The sequence below is a fragment of the Panthera onca genome, chromosome B1 (genome assembly GCF_046562875.1).
Source record: "Panthera onca isolate mPanOnc1 chromosome B1, mPanOnc1 haplotype 2, whole genome shotgun sequence".
NCBI lineage: Eukaryota > Metazoa > Chordata > Mammalia > Carnivora > Felidae > Panthera > Panthera onca.
The window spans coordinates 201538917-201566382 of NC_138342.1; the positions used below are offsets into that span (position 1 = coordinate 201538917).

At 43.7% G+C, this 27466-nt stretch overlaps 1 protein-coding gene across 3 annotated transcripts in view; it reads left to right on the forward strand.

Moving 5' to 3' along the window:
• The window catches only part of CSMD1 (CUB and Sushi multiple domains 1), a 2002273-nt gene that overhangs the window by 1260767 nt on the left and 714040 nt on the right, over window positions 1-27466 (forward strand). For all 3 annotated transcript variants that reach the window (XM_078445226.2, XM_078445227.2, XM_078445228.2), the window contains one exon: window positions 15801-15913. In XM_078445226.2, the coding sequence (XP_078301352.2) occupies window positions 15801-15913 (113 nt within the window). The remainder of the gene's footprint in view (window positions 1-15800; window positions 15914-27466) is intronic.

Consider the following 27466-nt stretch of genomic DNA (forward strand, 5'->3'; position numbering starts at 1 on the left):
ACTGGGAAGATGAAGAGGTAAAGAAGGAGTCAGATGCCAGGACCAGACACTTCGTGTGGGGCCCGCTGAACGAGGGCACAGGTTCTGGGCAGCCGGGAATTGGATAAATGTTGTAATTACTGGATGCCAGCAGACATCACACGGCGTGTTGAGTTGCCTCCTGGCTATTTTTGCCCTCTTCATATCTGGGTCAGATCAGGGTTGCGGTAGCTCTCAAAGTGGGCAAAGAAGGACAGGGAGAGGATTCGTGAGAATCAACCGAACCCATGCCTTTGCTCAGAGTAAAGGGATCCCAGAGTATTTCCGAAAACGGGAGAAGTGACTGATGCTACTGTCATTTCAATCACTCACTCTAGGCCACTGAGGCCAGCGTCCAGTGTCTCTTTACTTTGGGTCACCAGGGGCTGCCCCACGCACCTCCACCCCCGCCGAGCCCTCGGGGGAGATTTTAGGGCTGGCCTGTTCGGAGTCCCTGTCCTCCAGCTCTCTGGGGCTTCGGGGGGCTGTGATTCTGCCCTGGCCGTGCGAATCCAGCACCTCTAGGAGCAGACGTGTGAGAACTCAGACGTGCTGGGTGTTGGGAGGCTGGTGTCTGGGAGCGGCCCTGCCTCCTCCCCCAGCAGCCTAGGAAAAGGACTTTACCTGTGCCCTGCAGAGCACTGTGGATGGACACTCCCCTTCCAGGGCGCGGTGCTGGTGCAGGGTCTGAAGCAACGCAGCCCGAATTTCAGGGAGCCCTTTGTCCCTAAGCGACAGGGAACAAGCACAGGGAACAAGCACGTGGCCGCTGGCCTCCAGCAGCACCTGGGAGCGGCTGTGACCTCGCACATAGGACTTGCCAAATGCAAGTGATTTGCAAACCAGGAAGAACCCGGCCCTGATGCAGTTAGGCATGTTTTCTCCCCCAAAATGTACCAAGTGATAATTAGCACGTGTTAATTTTTCTTCTTTTTAACAATTTGGATAGAACCTTCCAAGACCCTAAGAACACAATATCCTAGTGGCCGAGTGTCTCCGTGGACACACACACAAAATGCTTGCACGCTCAGCCCACGTTAACAACCCCAGGTGAAAATTTTGTTTACCTCCCGGCAAAAGAGGAAATTCACCTGCCATCTGAAAGCAATTAATTTAGCCCCAGAGAAATAGGCTTGAGACTAAACATCGAGTGGCACCACAATTTGTTTTTGTTCTTTTCTTTTCTTAGATTAGCTGCTGAATATGCCATGGTTAAGAGAATGCAAAGAAACATTTAATCACATAGATTTTGTGGCAGATGGGGAAGGGGAGTTATCACAGTCACAGGGACGGTAGGTGACAATTTTGGAAGGATGGTCAGTAATGACAAGAGAAAAAAGAACATGCAAAACACTTTTCCTGTCAGGCCCTTTGATGGCTGGTATGGGTGTGGAGAGCCTCTTAATGATTCCCAGCATTTCCTTTTTATCAAGAAAAACAAGCAATACATAGATGCAGCTTTTAGGGAATCCTATCAGAGGGGTTTCACACTCAAAGCATACGCCATGGCTTCCGGTAGCTTTTCATCTCAAGGTAGAGACGGACGTGGTAACAACTCTGCCGTGAGAAAGAACAAGGTAATACCAAAGGAGAAAAACAAGCCATATGTGCTCAGAGTTCACAGAGAAGGTGGCAAAATCAAAGAACGGAAGATCACACTAGAAAGTTAATAGAGTCCCTTTGAAAGGGTTCTTCCCAAAGTTTATCTTTTTTTAGAGGGCAATTTTACAATATCTATATGTTTATTAAAAAAATAGTCTTGAGGAAGTGAATCCTTTCTGACCCATCAATGCTACTTCTAGGAATTGATCCTAAGGAAATAAATGCAGTGATTCAAAAAGCACTCATCATGATGTGGTTTAGTATAAAATTCATCAAGCTAGCAGAAATCATATCGAGTAACTTCACTGGGACATCAGTTACATGAGTGATGGAATATTCATTCAATGGGATAGTACATAAAATCCACAAACTCTATGTATTAAACATTTTTTTTTGAGAGAGAGGGATAAAGAGAGAGAGGGGGTTAAAGAGAGAGAGAGAGAGAGAGAGAGCACGCACACACAAGCTGGGGAGGGGCAGAGAGAGGAGGAAAGAGAAAATCCCAACCAGGTTTGACGTCACAAACCGTGAGATCATGATGCAGCTGAAATCAAGAGTCAGATGCTCAACTGACTGAGCCACTCAGATGCCCCCCGTCTTTTTAAACATTATTGTTTTTCACAGATGATATATATTAATAAGGCGATAATGCTCACTGAAAGAGAAAAAGTAGGTCTTTAAATGGTATATAAATAGCACCACCTTTTCACATCTACCTACACATATCGTATAGGAAAACATTTAGGATATTAGATTCATTTTTGTGACTAATTTAAATTTTATTATTACTACTATTATTATTCTTTTTGCTTATCTACAATTTACTCCTTGACCGTGGAAGAAAAAAATAGTGCAGGATGTCACTATGAGCTAAACCTCTCTGGAATATTCTTTTGCATCAGTGAGTGCTTTTGAATATAATATTTAATGGGTATTTTTAGCCGATTTGGTACAACTTTCTTTTAACGATATTCCAGTTCTTCTCAAGATGATTATGACTACAGACCAGTATTTGACTACGGTTTATCTTGTTACTGACTTACAGGGAAGAATCACAGTGAAGATTCAAATTAATTAGAATAATTGCTTTCAAGTGTGAGACTCTCACTAGCATCTCTGTGGATATTAAAAGTACACAGAAAAATGGCAAGAGTAAAACTTTAAGTTTTCATTGCTTTTCAGTCAGTTTAGTTAGTATTAAAGAAAAGTTGTATGTTTAATTATTGCTTCAACTCTGCTTATCCATATTGACTTAAAAAAAAAGACAAAAAACACCACCATTCCTAGAGTAAAAGCAATAGCTCCTCGGGCATGGTGTGAGCAGGCCAGCGAGGAAGACAGCTGGCCTTTTGTGCACTGGTTACCCTCCTTCAACACAGAACAGATGCTTGAAAAGTCGTAAGTACGAAGCAGGCTCTCCTTGGATAAGGTGATATGCATACATAATACACATATATACATACACATAAGACGTACGTATATACACATACATATGTATACACAATGCAATATATATAATATACATATACAATGTACATGCACTATAAATATAAACCTATATACAATGCAATATTCCTCAGCCATAAAATGAAGGAACTTCATTTCCTTCATTGCAAATTGCTGCATTTGCAACAATATGAAATTCTCTTGTGAAATTCCTTCTGCCGAAAGCCTGAACACAGATTCTCAAACCTGAGGATGCTTTAAGAGTTAAATTACTCATGTGAGATATTGAATCCTACCTACCAGCTAATGGGGATGATCGATGAGACCAATAACCCTTGCCTGACAAGAAGGCAGAGCGTCGTCCACCCCCAGGCTGGACGGGGAGGCTGGCTTGAAGTTCTCTGGCAGCCAGCCCTCCAAGTTCACCCAGACTCACCTGTGGCTGACCGGACCTGAGCTCCTGCACATTTTCAAGAAGCAGCAGACATTTGGCTCAGTGAACAAGGGATTGTAGGTTGGGATGTGATTTACCTTGGACCAGCCCCCACGATCCCACAGACCTACACGGATGTGCATTTTCCAAATCTAAAAGGCACTAAACTCAATATTCAACAATAATAAGGCAGATATACCTATCGTGTACTGTATGCTGAGTCCAAAAACCAAACTCCAGGCCTAGGGGCTTACTTCCTCTTCTGTAAAATGGAAGAAATGATACCGATTCCAAGTCAAACAAACAAATCTTAGTTGGATGAAGGGTCTCTGTGCATCTCCTGCAAGACCGTGAAATGCATGAAACTGGGAGCATTGTCCTGAGCACAATAAACCAGAAGCAGGAAGAAAAATACTGATGATCTCACTCACATGCAGAATCAAGAAAAGCCAACTTCTGAAACAGAACTAGAATGGTGGTCATTGGGGTTTGGGCGTGGGGGAAATGGGGAAGAGGTTAGTCAAAGGGTATACACTTCCAATTAGAAAATGAATAATTTCTGAAGACTGATGTACATCACAGTGACTGTAGTTAATAACAGTGTATTCTATACTTGATAAGAGGGTAGGTCTGAAACGTTCTCACCACAAAGAAAGGCAACTATCTGAGGCAATGGGTGCGTTAATTCCCTTGATTGTGGTGATCATTTTACATTGTATGAAATCATCATGTTGTACCCCCTGAGTACATATAATTTTATTTATCAATTATGCTTTGATAAAGATGGAAAAAATAAAGTATAAATAAAACAAATAATTTTTTAAAATAAGTACATTGAAATACATGTATTCACATGATTAACCACCACCAACACGCTAAGCGGGTTCTGTGAGAGTATCTCTAGGATTTGCATTTCCTAAGGCCTATGTGATTTTGTGTTAGATTAATATTCAAGAGAATAGTTTATTAAATGAAGTTATTGGCAGATCTTAGGATAGGCCCTACCATTTCTAAGACCATTCCAGAAATGTGTGACATACAGACTTGGTTAAGATACAAGCAAGGAAGTTATGTATATCTTTGCCAGCATAGCTTGGAGGGGGCAAAAACACACGTACAAGTTCCAATCACTGTACAACTAATGTCTGTCTCTAGCACACTTCACATTGAATGGGAAGTTCTCTTGAACTTCAAATCGGGTTTCCACGTGCTTGGAGCCACGTAGACTTTCATGTCCATTCTTCACATGGTTTCCTGTTATTTTTCCTTTATTTCCCAACTGGAAACCTTCAGAGAGAATGGGTTGAAGCTGTGCTTTCTAAATACAGAGTATATAATCAGTGAAAGACGTTTCCGAACACAGACTGATCTGCAAGGGTGTTTCCTCTGAAAGTCTGGATGTCGTGAATTCCCCAATGCTGTTCCATAGGGGCTGTGACCGTGTGGTCAGATTTGTCCATGGGTGGGATGTTACAGCACCTGTCTCTTCCGTCCTTCATGTTTACCTGGCCAAAGCCAAAGCATGTGCCTTGCACAACATTTGGGATATAGAAGAGAATAGATAAATTGAAAAAATTAACGGAACAATATGCTGCTCACGAACGTGAAACGGAAAATTGTTTATATCCAAAAACTTCTTAGCTCGGCATGTAGATAGATGCCTGCGTGCCCACACACGTATCACATAACATGTAGATAATCCAGTTTTCACCACTCGGCATAGGTAGAACTTCCATACCTAAGAGTGTACGTGTATATCATGCATATATATATATATATATATGGAGGTGGTCAGATGTAATTCCTTTTCCCTGAATCATGTTGCTGCTGGGAGAGAAGCAAGACAAAACTGACGCCTTCTGGGATGGAAAAGTAGGGAACAGCGCTGGGCGCCCCCAGCCTGTCTAGCCCAGTGTGCGTGGGCTTATGCACACGGGTGAGGCCTGGAGGTCCAGGTGACTTGAGCAAAGGCCCGGGGCCACCCAAGGGCGGGGGGGCATGGCTGGCTTTCAATCCAGGTGAGGCTGATGCCACAGTTTTTGTCTGCAATGATGGCAGGATTAGAGATGTGCCCCTGATGGAGGGAGGAGGTGGGCCTCCGCAAGAGCGCTAGCCAGTCCGCAGCCTCAATGCAGAGCCCTGTGCGTGGAGGGAGCTCACCTCCTGTGACACGAGGGTAGTGGCCACAGACCGCAGCAGCCGGGAAGGCAGCAGCCGCAGACCCACACCCGGGGGTTGCGCGTACTTGTGTGAGGTGTAACCAGGTCTACGGGAGCTGGGCGGCGACACAGGGGTGCCACTCGGTGAGACACCACAGGCTCTGATGATCTCAGGTGTCACAGCCCTACGCCTCGGGTGCCCTGTGATAGCAGTGGGGGCGGCTGAGCTCCTGCCGTGGGCCGTAGCACAGCAAGGTGGCCGTGTCGTACCAGCTGATTGCATAAGGTGTTGCTAAAAAAATAAGTAAGTTTGCTAAAAAAATAAACAAGCTCATTTCAGGTTCTTGAAATGGTCTAGGATAAGACTAATCTTACCCCAAGATTAAGGAGAAAGTATTTCTTACAATGTCTTAGAACGCATGTATGCTAAAAATATCAAAGAGAAAATGATCAGTGATCCAGAAATCCAATGCTATCTTGCCTTAAAAAAAAAAAAAAAAATGTTGGTCTTCAGGTATTGACTGTGCATGCATTTATTATAGAGATCTGTGGATAATGTCTCTTTTAATGGCCAGAAAATGATATCGATACTCATCCGTGTCTAGCACCAACTGTTAGCTATTTTGAGAGTCCAAGTGATATAGGAGACAAAGAATGTTTTTCCTGTTGGCAAAATCCAGACACCTGTCTTCACAGATAGTTATAAAACGACCCACCAGGATATTGGACAGAGCAGAGGATTAGAGACACAGACCGGAAGTTTCGTTTTCCAGGTCACTGACTTAGAGCAGACGAGCTTGCTCCCCGCCCAGGATCTGTAATACAGATATGACCTTGTGCATGTATGGGTGGAACAGCTCCCCCCACACGGAAGGGCACGCACACAGCCCCGGACGCGGTGAGGCTGCCCTCCGGTCTAGGAAGGAAAAGACATCCATGGGCTGACTCCGCTTTCCGGGTTGGCCTCCTTCCCCTGTCTGGAGGGGGGCCCAGAGGCCCAGAGAACTTCCCACTGAGAAATGGTGTCAGAGCCCGCTGTCTCTTGACTGTCTTATCCTATTACTTGTCTGTCTGAGCCATTTCCCGGGCTTCATTCAGGGCAATTCCCTGACATTTAGTCCTTGAGCTTTAGAGGACAGGATTTGTCACATTCCCTCCCAAATGATCCTCTCTGCTTGACCTCCGGGTTAATTCCTGATGCCTGGCTTGCTGAAGTCCTGGACACCTTTCTGACCCTCTCTCAAATCCCTCTTGTCTGTCCTGGGCCTCTTTGCCCCACCTCTAATAGATTTTATTGTCCTGCTCCCGCTCCTTCCTTGACACAGACTGATGTTTTCACTGCCTTAAGTGAGTCCGGCATTCCTGCTCTGGGCCCCGTGGATATTCTAGGAGAAACACAAAGAAGACGCCAGATCTGTCCCACTCAGTGTTCACACTCGACAGAGACTTCCCTGTGTGTGGAAAGATGGGAATGACATTCTCATAAGGAGTTTAACTGTTCTGCAGTCTTACGGTGTGCCGCTGTTTGAGTAGCTCACATCGTGAGCAAAAATAAAAGCACAGAAACCATTCAAAGTGGGAATATTGAGACTCTCTGGTGTATGCACAGTGCTGCAAGCATGAGGGAAATTAATAAGGTGTTGGCCGTGCCCTCAGTGGGCTCCCAGTTCAGTCGGGGAAGCGGACATCTACATAACCACCCACAGTACCACACACTCCTATCATCTCCATAGAAATATGTGAGCAGGTGCTCAAGGGTTACGAAGGCACGGGTGGTTGATCCTCCCCGCGGAAGGGAAGGAGTTTAAGAGGGATAGTCTTCTGCAAAAGCTTTGAAATTTGAGGAGAATTTAAACAGGCAAAAGCCAGGTAAGGGACTCTGGCTGGGGGAGCACAGGGGAAGCAGACCTGGAAGCTGGGCCACGTGGGACAAGCTAGGGAGCCACCCTCTGTCGCTACAGAGGACTTGGGAAAGAACAGACAGGAGATAAGGCAAGCAATGGTTGGAGTGTCTTCGAGAAGCGTCTTCAATTCCAAGCTAAGAAAGTTGACGTCTTTCTCGGGAGTGATTTGGAGCAATGAAAGCATTTTTAGGAGAGGCTCATGCTGTGATTTAGCTTGGGAATCAGCACAAGCTGTTGTCGTCGCTGTCCCCAGTGCCCCCCCCCCCTTATCCATTCAGCTGGCAAGTCACAACTCAGACATCACACCTCCAGGAGTGGCCTCCCCCCTCCCCAGAGGAGTGGAAACCCCCTATTGTGGACGCTTATGTGGGCTGCACTCCGCTGATGCCTGTTGGGACCACAGCTTGCTGGAAACTTATGTCTTCAGTGCCCGGCAGGGTGTCAGGCACACGCAGGTCATTTGTAATGTTGATTTGAATTAGTCAGGGCAGTGATGTCGTAGTTACACAGAGGGACAGGAAGAGACCTCTCCAACAGCACGCATAGAGGTTTGGGTTTGGCCAGGACACGGGCAGTGCCTGGTCAGAATAGAGGAGTGTAGCAGACGTCACAGAGTTGTGTCCGAAATGCTCAGCGTCTGAGTAGATTTTGCATGCAGGTCTCAGGTGGAGGAGGCGTCTACGAGATGAGGGTACCTTGCACACTCTGATGCCTCCCTTGGATCCCCTGCTGCCCTGCCTGATTTGGTGTCATGAGGATTACACATCTGAGAGCTTGCCACACTTACAGAAATCTGGGACGTGGTGTGTCTATGGTCTAAGCGTCTGCCAAAGAGCTCACCAGCCACCAAAGGCAGAGCTGAGGGGGTGGGTACTGAGGACATTCCTGGAGCAGCAAGTGGTGGCTCTCTGGATTCCCTTAGGGATCATTACAGTGAGTGGAGAGTAGATGTCCTGTTCGTGAAGAAATGGAGCTCTGGGGGCATCCATTCAGATCGTATTCCCTGGAGCTGTGCATGTCTGTGTGCAGAGACCTAGGTCTGGGGCACATGGGAGCCATTGTTATTTTCCTGGCACAGGTTCTCCACTCCTTCTTCGCTTTCCTCCAGGGTCACAAAGGTGTACGAGATACCCAACACAGACATTGCCTGGGCACAAATGCAGCCCAGCCTGGTGTGACAGGAAGCGGTTTAGAGCAGCGCTCACTTTGTGAAAGGCAGCCGGGGCTGGACCACATGTTTAAAGTTACCGATTCCATTTATTAATCCCATCTGTAACGAGCTGCTCCTATATGCCCAGCGCCTGGCTAGGTTCCAGAGCGACAGTGGGGATAACACAACTTCAGCTCTGAAATGTCTCCATGAAGGCTCTAGGAGAAGACATAACCCGGGAGGAAGGATCTCAACTTCATGGTCAAATCATGCTTCCCTGACAATGACACCCATAATCTGAAATCGACAGGGGGACCAGGAATTACTAGCAAGCAAAGAGGTGGTGCACCAGGGTGGGTGGGTGTCCTGGGTCCCGGTGGGAGAGTGATCTGTACAAAGAGTCTGAGCAAGGAAGGAGCACTGGGCTTTCCGCTGGGAACTGAACCAAGTCAACCGCATCCGCATCAGAGCATAGAAACCAAGGGGAGGGTGTGTACATGGGGTGAGCCTAGAAAGATGAGCCGGGAACTGAACGGGGGACAGAGAGCTCGAGAGGCTAGAAATCGTTTTTGTAAAAGGCACAGAATATACAAGAGGAACACAGAGCAGGGACAACGTGATGGCTCCAGACATGAGAGGAGACAACGTCCGTGAGAGGGAGGAGAATAGCTATTGGCGTGCCATCCTGAGCGAATCTTCACAGGTACCTCGAGCAAAGAGTGAAGCTAGAGAGAAAAGCTGTCCAGGAGAGAGCAGACCTGCATGAGGGCTAATCACGAGTGCCATGGCGCGTGGAAGAGATGTCTAACAGAAAGAACAGATTGCGATGAAAGAAAGAACTTTCTGAAGGAGAGGTCTTCTCCTGTCGTATGCTTTGAAGTAGGCTAGGGATGGTTTTTTGTTGTTTGGTTGTTTTCTTTTGTTATTGTAGCAGTGTCTCCCAGAGGGTAGATATATGAGTGTGAAACTTTAGGAATAAATTTCTAGAAATATCTGTATATAAATATATCTATTGTATTTTATATATATCTGTGTACATGCATATTTGTGCGCACACACACAGACACACACACACACACACACACACACACACACACACACACTTCTGGATCTCTCCTTTTCATTGCTTTTCAATGAACTTCCAAGGTAAGAACTACCTTTAACATCCATCGTTACTTCCTTCAAAGTCCAAAATATGGCTTAGAAGAAGCAATATGAACTCAATGTATGCTCAGAAGACAGTGGCTTTCCCTGGTAGCATGAATAACACTCACTGAGAAGCCTGACACTTCAGGAACCCTTTGTTGGATCAGATTATTCCATTCCATTTTTATAAAGCAGAGGGAAGTGAAACACCACCCTCTGAATCATGTCAGTTACATGTCCAGAAGAGCACAGGAAAATCTGACAACTTCTAGATGACTTTCTGTAGATGACAAGCGATCAGCTCTTGGGAGTAATAGGTTTATGAAATTCTTGAGTCTCCTTAGGGAGGCTGGGTAATTCACAGTCTCTGTTGATGGTATTAATGCTTTCTGGCTTCTTAGTCATCGCAGTTAAAGAGGTTTAACTAGAGAGAAACTCCCAGCAATTTATATGATGATTTTCTAAAGACATAAGAAATCTGGCTTAATGTCAAACAAGTGCTCAAACAGAGCTCTTTCAAAACCTTTCACATTTCTGAACGCATTTCAGAAAATTATCTCAATAAATTGACTCCATGTTTTTCGAGTTACGTAAGTAAAATGAATGAGTCACCGACACAAGGCAGTAATGGTTGAGAAGAAGAGGTACTCAAACCCCTCATTTTACACCTGAGAGTGTGGACTGTGGGAGGTTAAGTGGGAAAGGAAGTTATGAACGTATTATAAATAGAACCCTGAAATTTATGGTAAAGCTATTTGGAGAAAGTGGAACAGACTGGCCGGTTCTATTTCGGCTCAAAGAAGGTCGTCTTAACTTTAAGTACCCCGCGGGTCCCACATCTATTTTTACTGTTGGCAGCAGCGAAACCTTGTTGAGTCTTTGAAAGAAATGAGTTTGCCAATGGATGAAATTGCCTAATTTGGCCATCTTGGGGGGGAAGAGTGAGAACTACCAGTTCCTCTAGCCATGTCTAAAGGGACTGCTCAATATCCGCACTGTGAGGCTTTATGGGTTTCCTGACCTAGTTTGAGATGCTCCAGAAATGACGTGCCTCTCACATTCCCTCAGGAAGACCCTTTCCTGGCAGATCACCCTGACGTGTCCTTTATTTTTTAAGTCCAAATATACTTGAATCTCCTGATTTCACCAGGTAATTTTCCTTTGCTTTTATGCGTATAGGATAAAAATTCAGAATATGTTAGACACTTTCAACTAATAGACAGAAACGTGTCTTGATCCCTGCCATTATTTCATCCTTTCTCTGTGAAATGTTTCTGCTTTGTATCTTATGCTCACTATTCATGTCAAGTTCCTACTATTGCCCCATAATCTCTCACATCCCAAACTACTTACTTATTAGAAAACCAAATCCAGAAGAGTTCAAAGACATACAGCTAAGCACTGAGCAGGACTTTTCAGAGAAACAAGCCAACAATGATGGATGTTCAATCCCTGATAACTATACAAAGTGTTTAAAATGGGCCAGTTCCCCAAGATTATTAATAGGTTCAGAGTGACGACATGTTCTACCCTATTTCCTCTCATTCCAGACTGTTTTAGAATGAAACATACGACACATGTATTAAAAGGTTTGTTTTCCATTACTGCCATAACAACTTCACACAACTATGAATGCTTAAACCGACATGGATGTATTATTTTATGGCCGTGCTGGTTATAAATCTTACACAGGCTATACTGGAATAAAACTAGGGTGTCAGCGGGGATGTTTTCCCCCTCCAGGCTCTAGGGAAGAAGGCATGTAAGGACCATCCACATTCTGTGGCTCGCGGCCCCTTTTTCCCTTTTCAGGGTCAACAGCCATGGCTATGACTCTCATGTGCATTCCCCTGACCTCCTTCCTGGGTTCCTTCTTCTCCCTGACTCTCCTCCTCTGTCTCCCTCTTCCATTTGTAAGGATTTTTGATTACATTGGGCTACCCCATAATCCAGGATAATCTACCCCAGGTCTGTAACTTTATCACATCTTCAAAGCCCCCTTTTGCCACGTAAGGTGACATAGTCACAGGGCCTGGGGATTAAGCTGTGGACACCATTGGGAGCCATTCTGATAACACCAAGCTGTTCAGTTCAATTCTTTACATCTTGTCTGAATCATCCAAGTTCTTAGTAAATCTATTAAAACAACCACTGGCTTGTGTATGAGTCAACTTCCTTTAAATTAGTTTGCAATGAAGGAACAATTGACTTTATAATGTAATCTTTCTGTTAAATGACAGCTTTAAGATTAGCCCAGGCCTGGGGCACCTCAGTGACTCAGTCTGTTGAGCATCGGACTTCGGCTCAGGTCATGATCTCATGGCTTATGAGTTCGAGCCCTGCATCAGGTTCTGTGCTGACAGCTTGGAGCCTGGAGCCTGCTTTGGATTCTGTGTCTCCCTCTCTCTCTGGGTAACCCACCCCCCACACCTGTGCTCTGTCTCTCTCTCAAAAGTAAATAAACATTAAAAAAAATTTAGCCCAGGCCTGTGGAAGAGGACAGAAAAAGTCACAGTTCCAAAGGATATGCCTTATATAGAACCTCCACCAACCTGACACCCCAAGAAAAGAGGATATGAATATTTGTCTATTTCCCATGGACAAATCAAGAAATCCAAGCATGTCGATCCACTCTGGAGTGTGACTCATTGGCACGGCTTGCCTCTCACCATAGAAAATGAATTATATAATTATTACAAAGTCCTCACCCTTGATTCTACATAAAATACATCTGTCCAGGAGTTACATATTTGTAGAAACTAGTTACACTACCTTGATATGTGTCACCTAATTATCTACCTGCTCAGTATTTTTACAAATTGCCTCATATTCGCCAAAGCAAGGGTCAGCAAACCATGGTCTACAGGCCAAACCTAGCATATAAAGTAAGAATGGTTTTTACATTGTTGAGTATTTGAAAAACCGTCAAAAAAGAGTAACAATTGTCTTTCTCTGACTTATTATAGAGCACAATACTCTTTAGCTCCATCCACATCACTGCAAAAAGATTTCATTAGTTTTTATTACATATATGTGTAATATATATGCGACATCTTTTTTTCTTCATCCATTGGTCAGTCAGAGGACTCTTGGGCTATTTCCATAGTTGGGCTGTTGTAGATAATGCTGCTATAAACATTCCGGTGATTTCATTCATATGTGGAATTTAAGGAAGAAAGAAAGAAACAAACAAAAAACAAGCAAAAGGGGGGGAAAGAGAGGGAGACGAACAAACTCTAGAGAACAAACCGATGGTCACCAGTGGGGAGATGGGTGGGGAGATTAAGGACGCACTTGCCGTGCTGAGCACCAGGTGACACGTGGTGGTATTGAATCAGTATATCGTACACCCGACACTCATATTACACTGTATGTTAATTCACTGGAGTTTAAGTAAAAACTTGAAAAAAGAAAAAAAGTAACATTTTGTTTAGTAGAAAAATTACATGACATGCAAACCTGCATAAAGGAAGTGTTCCTGGAACACAACCATAACCATTTTATGGCTGATTTTTCACTACAACAGCAGAGTCGAATGGTTACAGCAGAAACCACATTACTAGGGCACTTGAGTGGATCGGTCGGTTAAGCCTCCGACTCCTGATTTCAGCTCAGGTCATGATCTCACGGTTTCCGGGTTCGAGCCCCATGTTGGTGCTCTGTGGAGCCTGCTTGGGATTCTTCCCCCCCCTCTTTCTCTGCCCCTCCTTTTCTTGCACACTCTCTCTCAAAAACTAAAATAAATAAACGTTAAAAAAAAAAAGAAACTGCATTCCTAGTAAACCCTAAACTATGTCTTCACTTTAGAGATGAAATTTGTTGATTAACACAAAACTATCATTTTTTGTGGGTCGGTATTTGAAAAATGTGGGAGGTGGAGAGCATATTTACTTACTCACATTACTAATGTTGATACACAACTAAAATGCAATCCCACCCTGCTCTTGAGATCTGAACCCCTCAAAAAGAACCTAACTGAGGGGGAAAAATACTGTTAAAGCCTCAACAAGTAAACATGGAATTCAGTTATAAAACTGCCAGCGAGTAAATGTAGGTGAGCAGGATATACTGGGTTTTTGAATCCAGAAGTCACTTACCTTTTGGCCATTGCCAGTATCAGGCAAAGGGGTAACCTATTTCTAACAGAATCTAACACACGCTCACCAAGGTGGTGGGGGAGAAAGCCTTCCGACAAAGTAGCAGAGTAACGCAATGCTTCCTAGAAGCAGCTGTATCCGACCTCGGCGGTCAGAACTACATAAATCCAGGCAAATAGGCAGATCGGAGTGGTGTATTTCCTCTCACAGAAGATTATTTCAAACGGTGACATAAACACTGTTGCAATCGGTTACAGCCAAGGTTTGGCTTCTCTCTTTAAACGGATCCTGCACGTTTTTAAACCTGAGAGTTTAAGTTGAACACCCTGACATCAGAGAGCTTGACTACGTATTTCATTTGATGCTGCTTTCCCTCCAGATAATGGAGAAAGGAGGGAAGCCAGCCCGTGCCTAGGGAATCCTGTGCACGGAAGACGGCTTGCAGCCCGGCCAAGCAGCCCTGCGGGCACAGGCCAGCCCACGAAGGGCAGCACAGATTCCAGCCACAAGTGGACTGCTTAAACCTTTGCTGATCACCGGCACTAATAAGCATCGTTTTGCAAATGTACTTGGCAACTGAGATGCAAAATAATCTTATGATGCATAACTCGGGGTGACATTTAAAACGCGCATCAGGGGCATTTACACATATCTCTTGATCATCTCTTTCAAGCCCTCAGTGGATGTGTTTTCAGGTCCAGTTTACACACTGGAAAGTAGAGGTTCAGAAAAGATAAGGCAACTGTACTACCTGAACTTGTACCAGGTGGAACCAGAGGTGCCCCACCCAAGGATACTTCTGCCCTTGGCCAAAACCCAACGTACCCCTGTGTCTCCGACAGGGAGGAGTTTTAACACCTGAGAAGAGCTGAGAAGACTTTCACTTCTTGGAGATGCCAGGTTTTCAGTAGCAGGAAGTAAATTACTCTTTTTTTTTTTTTTTTTTTTTTTTCTGACAACTAAACCATACAGTGTAAACTGGGAGGGGAGCTTCAACAGCTTAGCCAGAGATGGTGTCTGATTCTGAAAGATTTGTGTTTAAATACCGCTTGCCCCAAACATAACTTTATCTCATCTCAAATCTCTTCAACAGTGCTTGTCCCCAACCCCCTAAACACTGCTCTTCCTCCCGTGGGTGGGGAAGGGCCACTGTTTGGAACTCTGTGCACAGGAGACTAGAAATGCAGGATTCTATCAACATGATAAACAGTGTATCTGAGGGCAGGTCAGAATCACAAAGTGTTGAAAGGGTGAAAGGCAGAATGTTACCGTTTGCCTATTTCTTGTCCTTTTAGAAGTCATTAGGATTGAGGTCCTGATGAAAACAGGATCTGATAACAGATCCAAAGAATATCTTCTCATGTGTCCATCATTAATAAAGAAGAATAAAAAATGTCAAGTATGGGTGAAAGCCTTCACGTCATCAAGGGTAAAATATAGCGCTGATATGCGGGCAAACGTGACATTACCTGAGTCATTTCAAGGGGTCAGCACAGCTCATCGATGACTTCTGTCCTAAGCAGCTCAAAATCATGACTGTCAGCAGTCAATTTGAAAAGTGGGTTTGAGGGGCTCCTGGGTGGCTCAGTCGGTTGAGTGTCCAACTTCCGCTCAGGTCATGTTCTCGCGGTTCATGAGTTCGGCTCAGGCTCTGTGCTGACAGCTCAGAGCCTGGAGTCTGCTTTGGATTCTATGTCTCCCTCTCTCTCTGCCCCACCCCTGCTCGTGTTCTGTCTCTCTCTCGAAAATGAATAAACATTAAATTTTTTTTAAGTGGGTTTGATAGAGGACATTTATTGGTTGATTTATAAGGGAGCTTTTTTTTTTTCTGGTTCTCTTTTCCAGGCTGACTGGCATGAACCTTCCTTCTCCCGTTATAAGCAGCAAGAACTGGTTACGACTGCATTTTACATCTGACAGCAACCATCGACGCAAAGGATTTAATGCACAATTTCAAGGTAAGAATGCCCCATTTGATATACAGAAAATAACGGAAGATATTTTGGTGTTTTCACCCTCAAGTTTCAGGATTCCCTTGCCAGAGATGGAACCAGAGATATAAGCTTGAAAATACCTTCTAGAACTTTCGTAAACAATTGACTTTGGAAATTCTACAAAGGGTACTAGCAACTTACTAGTAAAGCTTTCTTGCTTTGACCGCATGCAATGTATTTTATTGTTTTCCTTGAATTATTACTATGTTTTAATCAGTAAGTCAATAAATATATATTAGCATTTATTTTAATTCATATTTACCTAACCGGAAAATATCCACAGTTGCCCTGTTGTTTTCTTTATCCGCTCCTTAAAAATGGTACAGCATATAGGCCACGTGAATATGCAAGTGTGACATCATACCCTTTCAGCTGTAAAATATATTCACAGTACCTAAACCCAGCTACCTGCTTTAATAATTTACATGTACGTGAACATCAAAAGGAAAAATGTGAGATTTTTTTTGCAGCTGAGTGAAACAAAGTCTGTGGTCACCAGTATGTAGGTTTGAAACTTCCTCTTGGTATGGAATTTCTAGTGTTTATACCTGGATAACATAGTGTCCTTGCCCATGTGTTTTTAATAGTCAATAATCCTTATCGATACCATAAAAAGGATCCAACTTATTAGGAGATCCATTGAAAACAATTCCATTTTGCATTTGCAAATAACAATCAAATGAACCTGTCAGAAAGCAGGATGCCCTCCCAAGCAAACTTCTCATGCTTCCCCCAAATCATGACCATGAGCACATCAGTTAAGCCCGCATTCCCTAAACAGTAGCCACATGCAAGCCAGGACGCCAAACGAGGAGATTCTAATAAGCCCCCACGCTCCAGAATCTAGTAGGTCAGAGAGACAGTTTGCAGACAGCTTCCATGAAAGGCAGAATGAAAAGCGAAATCATGCCAGCCACTCCAGGAGATTTTAGTAACGCTCCAACAAATGGTCTGGACATGTCCTATCTAAAACCCACTTTAAAATCCGTAATGCCTTCATTGTGTCCTTTTGGACAAGAGGTAGAAAACTAAGAGTAATTTTCAGGGGCTTGAATACAGATAGCGCTGGGGAACATACGTGGAGGAGGAGTGCTGGTTTTATTTGCTACCGGGGTCCCCGGGGCAGGGGGACCTTCGAGGAATTGCCAGACTTCAAATGCAGGGCCAATTGTGTTTTACCAAAATGTATTCATCCGTCATCAGGAGCCTTGCCCATCTCACATCGTCTTCTGATGCTGCCAGAAAGTTCTTACCTTTATCTTCTTTGACTGCAAACATATGGTTTTATAGGAGTCATTACACTTGGCTTCTTTTCCTGAGATCAGGCAAGGCTGATCTCCTTTTTTAGAGATCTCTATTTGCCTTTAGCTTTTAAGGCCACATACCATGCCTGTAGTCATAACAGGGGGCATACATAACATATGAACATATGACACATATATACGTTGTACAGTCTGCATCTGGAGCCCTTTCTTGTCCAGCAAGAAAGCAGGACGCAGGATTAAAAATGTGAGAGGAGACAAGAGCCCGGGTAAGGGTCTTTGCTCCGTTTTTATTAGGGTCAGAAGGCTTACAAACATGGTGATGGACTTGCACAAAGAGACAATAAATCTGTGAACACTAACTCGGGGGCCTGAGGGCAAGATGTGTGGGGTTAGGGGTTTGGGTTACTACAAAGCAAAATCCTGGCCCTGGGCTGGAGGTTGTTTACAGCAGACATGAGGCCCCACCTCTGTTTACTGAAATGGGCCTAGGGGACAAGGAAGACAGAGCAGGCTACCTCAGGGTCAGCAAGGCACCTTTCTTCTGCTAATTAGCTCCCCTCAGGGCAACTTTGCCTGCAGAGGTCTGTAGACTTATTTACCTGTTTACCTCCTTGGATCATTCCTTCCTGTGAAAGCAGCTTCCTGCTCTTGTACTAAGTTGGAGGGATGTTACCTGCCCTGAATACCTCATCTTGTTTACCTCATCTTGGATGTTTTCATCCTGAGATTCCCTATCCTTATACCTTTGTCCTATACTGGGACCTTTGCCCTGTTTACCTACTCTGGGACCTTTGCCTGGGAAGTTCCATCTGAGTTTTGTCTATATCCATCCATATCCACAGAGCTATATAGCCCTGACTTAGAAAAATCCTAAATCAATATTCAGAAGGCAAACTGACTGACCAATAGGTAGGTAGGTTGATCAATAGGGTTGTTCTATAACTACTGATTGATCTTCTCCAAAGGTCCTGATCCTGATTAACAGATTGGCATTGAACCACAGAAGAAATTTCTAGGTATCATTCCTTAAACCGATCAGTGAATTTGGCATCTATACCAGTGATTGGAAGAAAGGCAAAAAATAGAATACCAAATTCGAAGAGGTCCAAATTGGTAGATCTAAGTAACATTCTGGTTGACAGAAAATTGTAATAGCTTACACATATCAGCCATTGATAAATAAATAAATATGAATCAACTATATATAAATATATATAACCATATAACTATTTATATAATTAGCTAACCATATATACATATATTATTTAATATATGTAAATATATTTATATATAACCAATATACATATGGTTAAAATTATACACACACACACACACACACACACACACAGAGTGATGAATAGAAAATCTGCACATAGTGCAAAAATATAAAAAGATGCAGAACTATAAAAAGGAATGAACATGAACATGGCTTAACAGTAATATATTCGAAAACCTCTCCAGGCGGACTTTGAAGTTCAACTCCAAGACAAACTGATTTCAGGGAGCTGCCAAATGTTTACTCTCATTAGCACACAGACCCTTATCTCAAAGGAGGAGTCATGCCTAAGACCACATCGAAGCAGACAATATGTGGAAGATAGGGGTCAGTACCAGATGTTACACTTTTGAGAAGGAAACCAACCAAATGGGCAGCATCCAGGATGATGAAAAGAAACCTTCAAGAGAGGACGCAAGGACCACTGGCTTAAGGAGTGTGGTAAATGTTATGCAGGAAAGTATCGCATTCATTTTTGCTGGTCCAGAGGGAAGAAATATCACTAATTAATGGAAGCGGAAGCTACAGATAGTCCTTTCTGCTGATTCTAGAACATGCCTATGGGCCCCAGAAGGCAAGAGATGGCTCAGTAGCTCAGGATGAGATGAGTCTCCTCTCAAAGTCCCCCCCGCCCCCCCCCCCCAGCCACCCTCCTGGCCCCCTCCCTGCATGACTTTGCAGTCAGGAGTGTTCAGGTGTTTCATTCGACGGGCCAGCGGGAACCTTCCTGACACACGAGGAAAATAGGTTGTGCATCTAAGTCTTTCCTTTTTTCTATGCCTAGATTGAACTCCAGGGGCCCCAATTTGTATTGGACATTTGTTCCAAGGAAACAACAACAAAACACAAACAATAATAGACACCAAGGTTATTACCAACACAACTGAAAAAAAGAAAAGCATAGTAGATGAGCAATCCAGAAAAGCAACAAGAGAAACAATAGTAGTAGTGAAAACTTACAATGTGTTTACCGAAGGCTGTTTTAAGATCTGGGTATATATTCCATCAGAGTCTGAATCTTGGGTTAGTCGGTGGACGAGGGGAACGTTTTTTAGAAATATACATTTCTATGCTTATGACCTTTTAAACATAATTGCAGTCACGTTGATCATTTATGGTCACTATCAAGACTATACAAATTCCATCAGTATTCCTCGGTGTAAATATGATTACAACTTATGTAGGATACCTCTAAAAACTCTTTGTGATTCTAAGCTGCTAATGAAGACTTTGGGTGGGATCTCTGGATGACAAACTTCTCCTCTGTTCAGCAGTACCGTGCATGAGTAGAATTTTATAACTTCTAACAACAAAGAATAGCTTCTTTTTAACTTGGTGCTTTTCTTGGTCAAATAAACAACCACCACAACATATTCTTTCTTCTCTTTGTGTCTTTAACTTTCATCTCTATGCTCTTTATTCTCTGGATTTTACACTTTGTTCTGTGCTTTCATCTCTTCAATCAGGCAATAAATTATGCCAAAAGTAGCTGTGAGGTTGACTGAGAAGTAAAACTGGTCTGTAGTTGCTACTCCTAAAACATGTTCACTTTTAAAATAGCAATGTGAACAAAGAAGTGGAAAATGCAATAAAAGCCACTTGATATATTTGCAATATCTTGTGTATATATTGGGTTCTCATGGAATGACAGATTTATGTAGGACACATTATTTCTTTAAATCAGCTGAAAATTGAGCTCATTCATTATATGTTGCCTCCCTCATTAATTATAATTAAATAAGTGCCTCGTTAGCACAATCAGTCTCGTAGACATTTTTGACGTCTACGAGATGGATTTTCTAAAGATATATTGATATTGAACCACAGGCACCACTTCCCTCTTAAGTAACAATATGTGTTGAGCTCTACGTTTACATATATTTACCTGGCTACTTATAAAAATACAATTTTCACAAAATGAAACTCTCATTGCTTTCTGAAACTGATAAATCATTTTGAGTGTTTGTCATAAAGTACCAGTTTACACAGAGAACACCTGTCTCATAAATCAAGGGAAAACCTGACCATGGATTTAAATCTTGTGTTGACACAAATAATTAGCTTTCTTTTTAGGTGATAGCTCTATGTAACTATTCATTTTACTTCGTATTTAAAAAAAATTGTTTTTAATGTTTACTTATTTTTGAGAGAGACAGACAGACAGAGCATGAGCAGGGGAGGGGCAGAGAGAGAGGGAGTCACAGAATCCGAAGCAGGCTCCAGGCTCTGAGCTGTCAGCACACAGCAGGGCTCGAACCCACAGGCCAAGAGATCATAACCTGAGCTCAAGTCAGATGCTCAACCGACTGAACCACCCAGGGGCCCCGTTTTTACTTTGTAGTTAAAGTGGAGAGCTTTAGGGGCACCTGGATGGCTCAGTCAGTTAAGCGTCTTTCTTCAGCTCAGGTCATGATCTCGCAGTTTGTGTGTTTGAGTCCCGCATGGGGCTCTGTGCTGACAGCTCAGAGCCTGGAGCCTGCTTCGGATTCTGTGTCTCCCTCTCTGCCCCTCCCCTGCTCTTGCTCTGTTTCTCTCTCTCTCTCTCTCTCTCTCTCTCTCTCTCTCTCTCTCTCTCAAAACTAAATAAACATTAAAAAAATTAAAAAAAGAAATTATATATATTCATACAGCAGGATACTAGACAAAAATGAAAAAAAGACAAATGACCTCCACATGCATAATGTTGAATGGAAAGATCCAGGCACAGAAGCGTGTGCATTGTATTGCCCACATAAATATACTCGCATAATATAAATAATATTTCAGGAATATATACATAGAAAATTTAGGATTCTAAAAACTAAGTGTTTACGTGGGTGTTCATTACTAAAGGAATATTTTTACTGTGTGTATGTGTATGTAAAATACTTGAACTTAAAAAGTGTTTTTAGAAACGGTTAGAACAATTCCTATCCAAGAAAATGACAAGGTGTTTAGAATTCTTTTACAAACAGGGCTAGGCCAAAATACCTACAGAAGCCCTACTCAATGCCATGGTGCAACTGAATGTCAAAATTAGAAGCCCCAACCCGCACACAAGGAAGAGGGTTAGTAAGTGACAGGGCTTGCACAACACAGTTTGTAAATGGCAGGCAGCGTCAGGATGTAAATAGAAGTCTCTGATCTTTCTTTTCAATGTCATCCTTTCCAACCCTATTTTCACAATTGACTTGCTGCCCTGATTTACGAGTTCCGATCAGAACATCTTTCTTTGGGGAGCAGTGATTTATTTTTGTAAAGCAGAAATCCCACTGAAGAAAGCAACACCCAGGGACAGCTCTAAGTTAGTGGCAACGTTATCTATTTTCTCAGGTTGATCTATTCCAAGCAGAAAACTGGCAGACCACTGCAGGAACAGGTGCAGCAATGATGGGAGGGGGTTGGCAGAAATCATAAATCTGGAACATGAGGCACCGAATAAGAGAATGAGCAAATGTATTCACGAAGAATGTGTGTGTGTAACTACTAGACAACAAGAAGGTAGAAGGTAGTGTTGGAAAGAAGCTAAAAAATTGAAACACGATTCTGCAGAGGAAGGAAAATAAAAAAATAGAGCAAAGGAACAGTTTCACAGCATGGCTAAGGGCAGGCCCAACTAACAGAGAGGTTCCACTGGCACAGACACCTTGAGAAACGAGGAAGCCACTATGCAGACACTCTGTCCACAGTGTTCATCCTGCTCCCTTCCCTTCAACCATGAGCGATTGACTGTGTGGCTCAGAGAGAACAGGATTGGAGGTAGGATTCCTTGGTCTCAGTCCAGTCCTGACTCAGTCTGGAGTCTCAGAAACTCCAGGTTAACTGGAGAGATGTCCCTCTAGACCTATAGTCCTCCTATATAGTGAAATCTGTTTCCTGTCCTAAGAATGGGGAGAAGAACAATGCTCACCTGGGCACAGAAGTGGAGATTAAAAAGGTAATACATTGGAGGCATCTAGCACAGTGCCCAGAATGGGCTCCCATGTGTCTCATAAACTTGGGTTTGTAATCTCGAGCCGGGGAAAATACCTCGGTTAGCCTGTCTCTCCGTCTCACAGACTTCGCATGGAAAACCCAATAAGTGCTTTGCGGGACTGTATTACTTTCACAAACTTCCTGGAACTTCTTAGAGTGATTTTCAGTCCCCAACTGCTTTGTCTCTTACTCCCCTGCCTCCCTCTTTCATTTACACTACCTCACTGACCCAAGTCCGATGACCATTCATTGGGATGCCACCTCAAGTCATTTGGAATTAAACTCTCTCCAGCTCCCTTATTGGACACCGGCAGTGTGGGTTGCACGGTGCCAGGGACACAGAACCAAACAAGACGAGCCACGTTTCAGCCCCTGGATTCCAGCGAAGAAGTCAGGGAGACACATAAGCTGACCATTTGCATACATCGTGGGTGAGATTATGCACAAAATGCCCTACAATTAGAAAGGTGTACCTCGACTGACTTGGCAGGGAGCACAGGGCGTTTGTAGGAGGTTTCCTAGAGGAGAGGGTGCCTGCACTGTGTTCAGGTCACCAGGAGAGAGGGAGGAGGGGGTTCTGACTACGAGAAAAGTGCGAGCAGACCCAGAAAAGCATGACATGTCACGGTGTGTTCAGCCTCCTGCAAATATTGATGGTTCAATACTGAGGTGTGAATGGAGTCAGACAGAGCAATGAGAAATAAAGCTGGGGAGGATAGCTGGATCTTGGAAGGATTTTATGCTATCCTTAAAAACTTAACTGTACCGTGGGTAAACAAGAAAGATCACGGGAGTGTTTGTGGAGAGGGAAAATGGAGAACAATGCACACATTTTCATCACCCAAGCTGCTGGTAAGTTCCCCTTTGTTAGCTTGCAGGTAGTGCCCAGGGATAGCTCTGAAAGAAGGACCATGTACTGGAACATTCTAAGACAGTGAGCACAGGAACAAAGATTGTCCCTAGGTCATCATGTTTAAAGAAGAGGAACAATGTTGCTGAGGTACATGAATTTGCCCCTCAACAAATTTGATCTCTAAAGGGATCCAATGCCCTTCAGTCCAAGGCTTTGCCACAGTCAAATTTAAGGAATTAGTATATTTGAGAGAGAGTGTGTCCATCAGAAGTGTGTGTATGTGTGTGTTTGGTGGTGATGGTCATAGAAACTTCTTCAGAGCCCAGTGAGCCGGGTGCTAGACAAGACAGTGATGCGAAGCCTGGTGGGACAGATTCCCAGGCTCGGCAACAGTGGTCTGGTCGTATCCCAGCTTTCTCCTGGGGACACATGAAGGGGTCAGTATAAATGAACACATTTCACCAACAGTCATGGTACCCCCAGTGTGCACCAGTAACACCTCTGTTTATAGTAGTGGTCAATAAAGGAAAGGCTTCTTCTCCCACGGAGTGGCCATTGCAGACAGGATGAGACAATCCATCCAACCAGTCAAGAAACACCAAGTGGCAACTGCAGAGTGGGAAACTTTATCACTCGGTCAAGAAATAGCCTTCCTCGCGTCAACTCCTGAGCTGAGATCCGAATGGACTGTGTAGGTCAAAAAGAGCAAAGCAGACACAGAACAGAGCAAGTCCCAGTCCCTGGAGGGAGGAGGAACCGCAGAGGGACAGGAACACACTGAGGTGTGGAAAAGCTCAAGAGATGCATTGGGGCAAATTCCTGCAGGGCCATGTGGGGGCATCCACAGGGGGAGACTGGATTTATGTCACGTACAAAGTAAGACTTCAGAATGTCTGGATGAGAAAGTGATGTGACCTGATTTCCATTTTGAACATATCATTTGAGTTTTTCTGTAGAGAATGCAGTTCTAGACCTTAATATTCTGTCCCCTCAATGTGTTATGGCATTCCTTATAAAGTAATAAATGATCATGGTGGTTCTTACTGCCTTCTCTCTTGTCGTGACTACTTGACCACATCCTGAGATATAGAACATGTCAGAGTGCTAGAAAATCATGCTTTCTGGTCTCCCGTGTTGAGGGCACCCTGAGCTAAAGGGCCTGGAGGGTTGTAGTCCTGGCTCAGGTGATATGCAGTTTTAATGTTCTCATTTGTCCAAAATGCCACTTGGCCAAAAATCTTTACCTACTGCACAGTGTGCTCTTGGGCTGGCTGTGCAACAATCTCATAGACACGTCCCACTTATGTTGTAAAAGACAGCAAATAAAACAGGTATGATTTTGTGTGTCTCTCAATATATTTAAAAAACCCTAATGGTAAAAATTCATTCTGAACAGCTGTTTGGTGTCTACTAAGAAGAATGAAGAGAATGTGTTTAAATTTGAGTAGTAATTATTTTGACTAAACATTGAGGGTAATATCTTACTAAGTTGAAATAAGAGAACATATTTCTTAAGGAAAGCATGCAGTTTTATTCAACAGAGATGTTAAATTAATAGATAGAGTTCTCACCTCGAGGCAGCCCTAATGGAGTAAATGAACTTTTGAGTTAGTTCCAGACTTTTGATTTAAATCAATGCATTTTCATGTATCGATTTATTTTAAAGTTGTGTTGGAAATATTAACACATGATAAATCTTAGTCGTTGTATATCAAACCACTTAAACTAGACCCTTTCTTTTTCTAAACTTCAAAATGTGATTCATCCTGGAAAACGGGAAGCCGACAATGTGACACAGTAAATCACAGCTATTTAAAACAGACTAATACATAGCAACAGCAGGTGGGTGTTAAGTTCTTATGCATAAAGAACAGAAAAGCTTAGGAGGGTTATTATTCCCTCGGTAAATCGTATTTCTACAGTTTCAGCTTATGTGACGTTAAGACAGAAGTCGTTCTGGCTTTCAGTTCAACGAACCCCTAACTGGACCCATTCTTCATGCTTTTTGTCTCTTGCTGGCAGTTTGATCGGTCCATTTTGCAGACTACATTTAGTGCTTATGGGCTAAATGGGTGCATCCACCTCTCGCAGGACACGCATGCTTTGGAAGCTAAGACAGTACGCTGCCCATACCAGGAGGCTGTCAACCCAAGTTGTCGGCATTTACAAGGACAAGGGACCCTCAGAGTGTGGTTCCTTCCCTCCGAGCGGCTGTAAACCACTCACCCAAAGCAGTTACAGCGTGGCACCGTAGGGCCGCCCGGCTCTGTTAGTGCTGCAGGAAGCCAGTCAGCTTAGAACGGACGCATCACACTGCTTGTTCTCTTAGTCATCTGGGTCAGGTTGAAGAGCAAAGCGGTGCCCAGTCGGCATCATGAGTAATCCAGGATGAGGCAGTTAGCTTCGGCACTACCAGTGGCCGCCTCGTGGGACCAGAGCCTCAAGCCTCTTACGGAATGCTAGTGCCCACGTCTCAGGGCAGAAACACAACCCCCAACACGAGTGCAGATGTGAATTCACGTTGGGTTTGGAAGCAACGTGTGGCGGGAGGATGCGTGCTGTAGCCATTGAAGACTGTGGTGGGAGAGTTTATTTTTGTTCAGATGCAGACTGTTTCCCTCACATCACTTCAGTGTATTTCAAGTCACTCATCTGAAAGTCCTTCCTCTACCACAACAATTCCCGGGAGGTTTCTCCAAGGGTCCCGTCCATCTGGTAAACAGTCTTGAGTGGTGGTTTCTAAAGGCTCACAAGGTTCCAGCCAGCATCTTTGCACAGTTGACCACCATGATCTTTACCATTGGAAGGGCTGTGTCTTTTCACTCCACGGGAGATCTGAAGTTAACTCTTGACCATGACATTGCGTACAATTCGCTAACCCAAGATATATTTAACCGAAGAATATATATCACATAAGGTATAGAGTTCTAACTATTTTCCTATAGTTACTTTAAAATTTACCTTGAAACTAATAGGAGCTTTCTCCAGACATATACCCAGGGCTGCGATTCAGCTCGTCTGTCCATATTTATTGTGAAAATACTGACTGACGAATTACCTGACAAGCCACAGCCTATTTATCTGAATGGCCTCCTGGATGTCCTCGCCCTGCCCGACCTGGGTTGTTCTGCAGAATGCCTCAGTGTTAGCTCGTGAAATTCCTTAAAGATTTAAGCTCTAGAGTAACAGTCAGCTTCAAACCTGCCCAGAGGTAGAAGAGTTAGTGGCTTGTGCTGTTTGAATCGCGCCTGCGATATACCAGGTGCCCAACACATTTTAAAACGTCCTCCCAAAATATATTCAGAGTAGCTACGTGTGACTAGCCAGCTATGTGGAACTATTTACTAAACACACCATTAAGTTCTATAGAAATATACAGCAAAACAAATATGGACGTCCTTCTTTCTAGAGAAATGTACACTAAGCCTCTAGAAGACTTATGTTAGTATATGTAGCTAAGTCACTAACTCTTCCTCATTTTTAATCTATTGGTAACTATCTTTGGCTGGTATTTTGTTGGTTCCTTTTGGTTTGGTTTGGGTTTTTTTTTTTTTTCCTCCAAAAATTAAAGAAAACAACTTCCTAGGCAAATCTTCTCCTGTGATAAATGCCCTCATACTTCCCAAGCCTGGGGCTCAAATCTGGTCATGCTGGGTCCCTGTGTAAAACATCGCTGTAGTTCCCATCATGTACAACACACAGAGCAGACACCAAAGCTCTCACAGATATGTCTCCAGCCTTCCTTTGCAGACTCCTCTTTTAGCCCACATTGCAGACACCGCACACTCCTCTTACGAAAACACTCACTTTGTCGGGACGCATCATCCGGTCCCCACCCTGGCCCTGTGTTCCCACCTACACACGCAGCCCCCAGGGTCTTTGACTCCCTTTCTCTTCAGAGAAGCCTTCCCAGCCTCCCTCACCAGCACCGATCACGCACCTGCATGTACCTGCACAGCACTTAGCCTTTTCTTATGACTTTTGTTTTGAGCTACGCTGAAGTTTAATTGACAAATAAAATTGTACACATGCAAAGCGTGCTATATCATGATCTACTTGCACAGTATGGAAAGATCTCCCCCATCACACTAACGAACACACGCATCACCTCACACACTCACCTTTTTGTTTTTGTTTTCTTACGATGAAAACATGTAAGTTCTACTCTC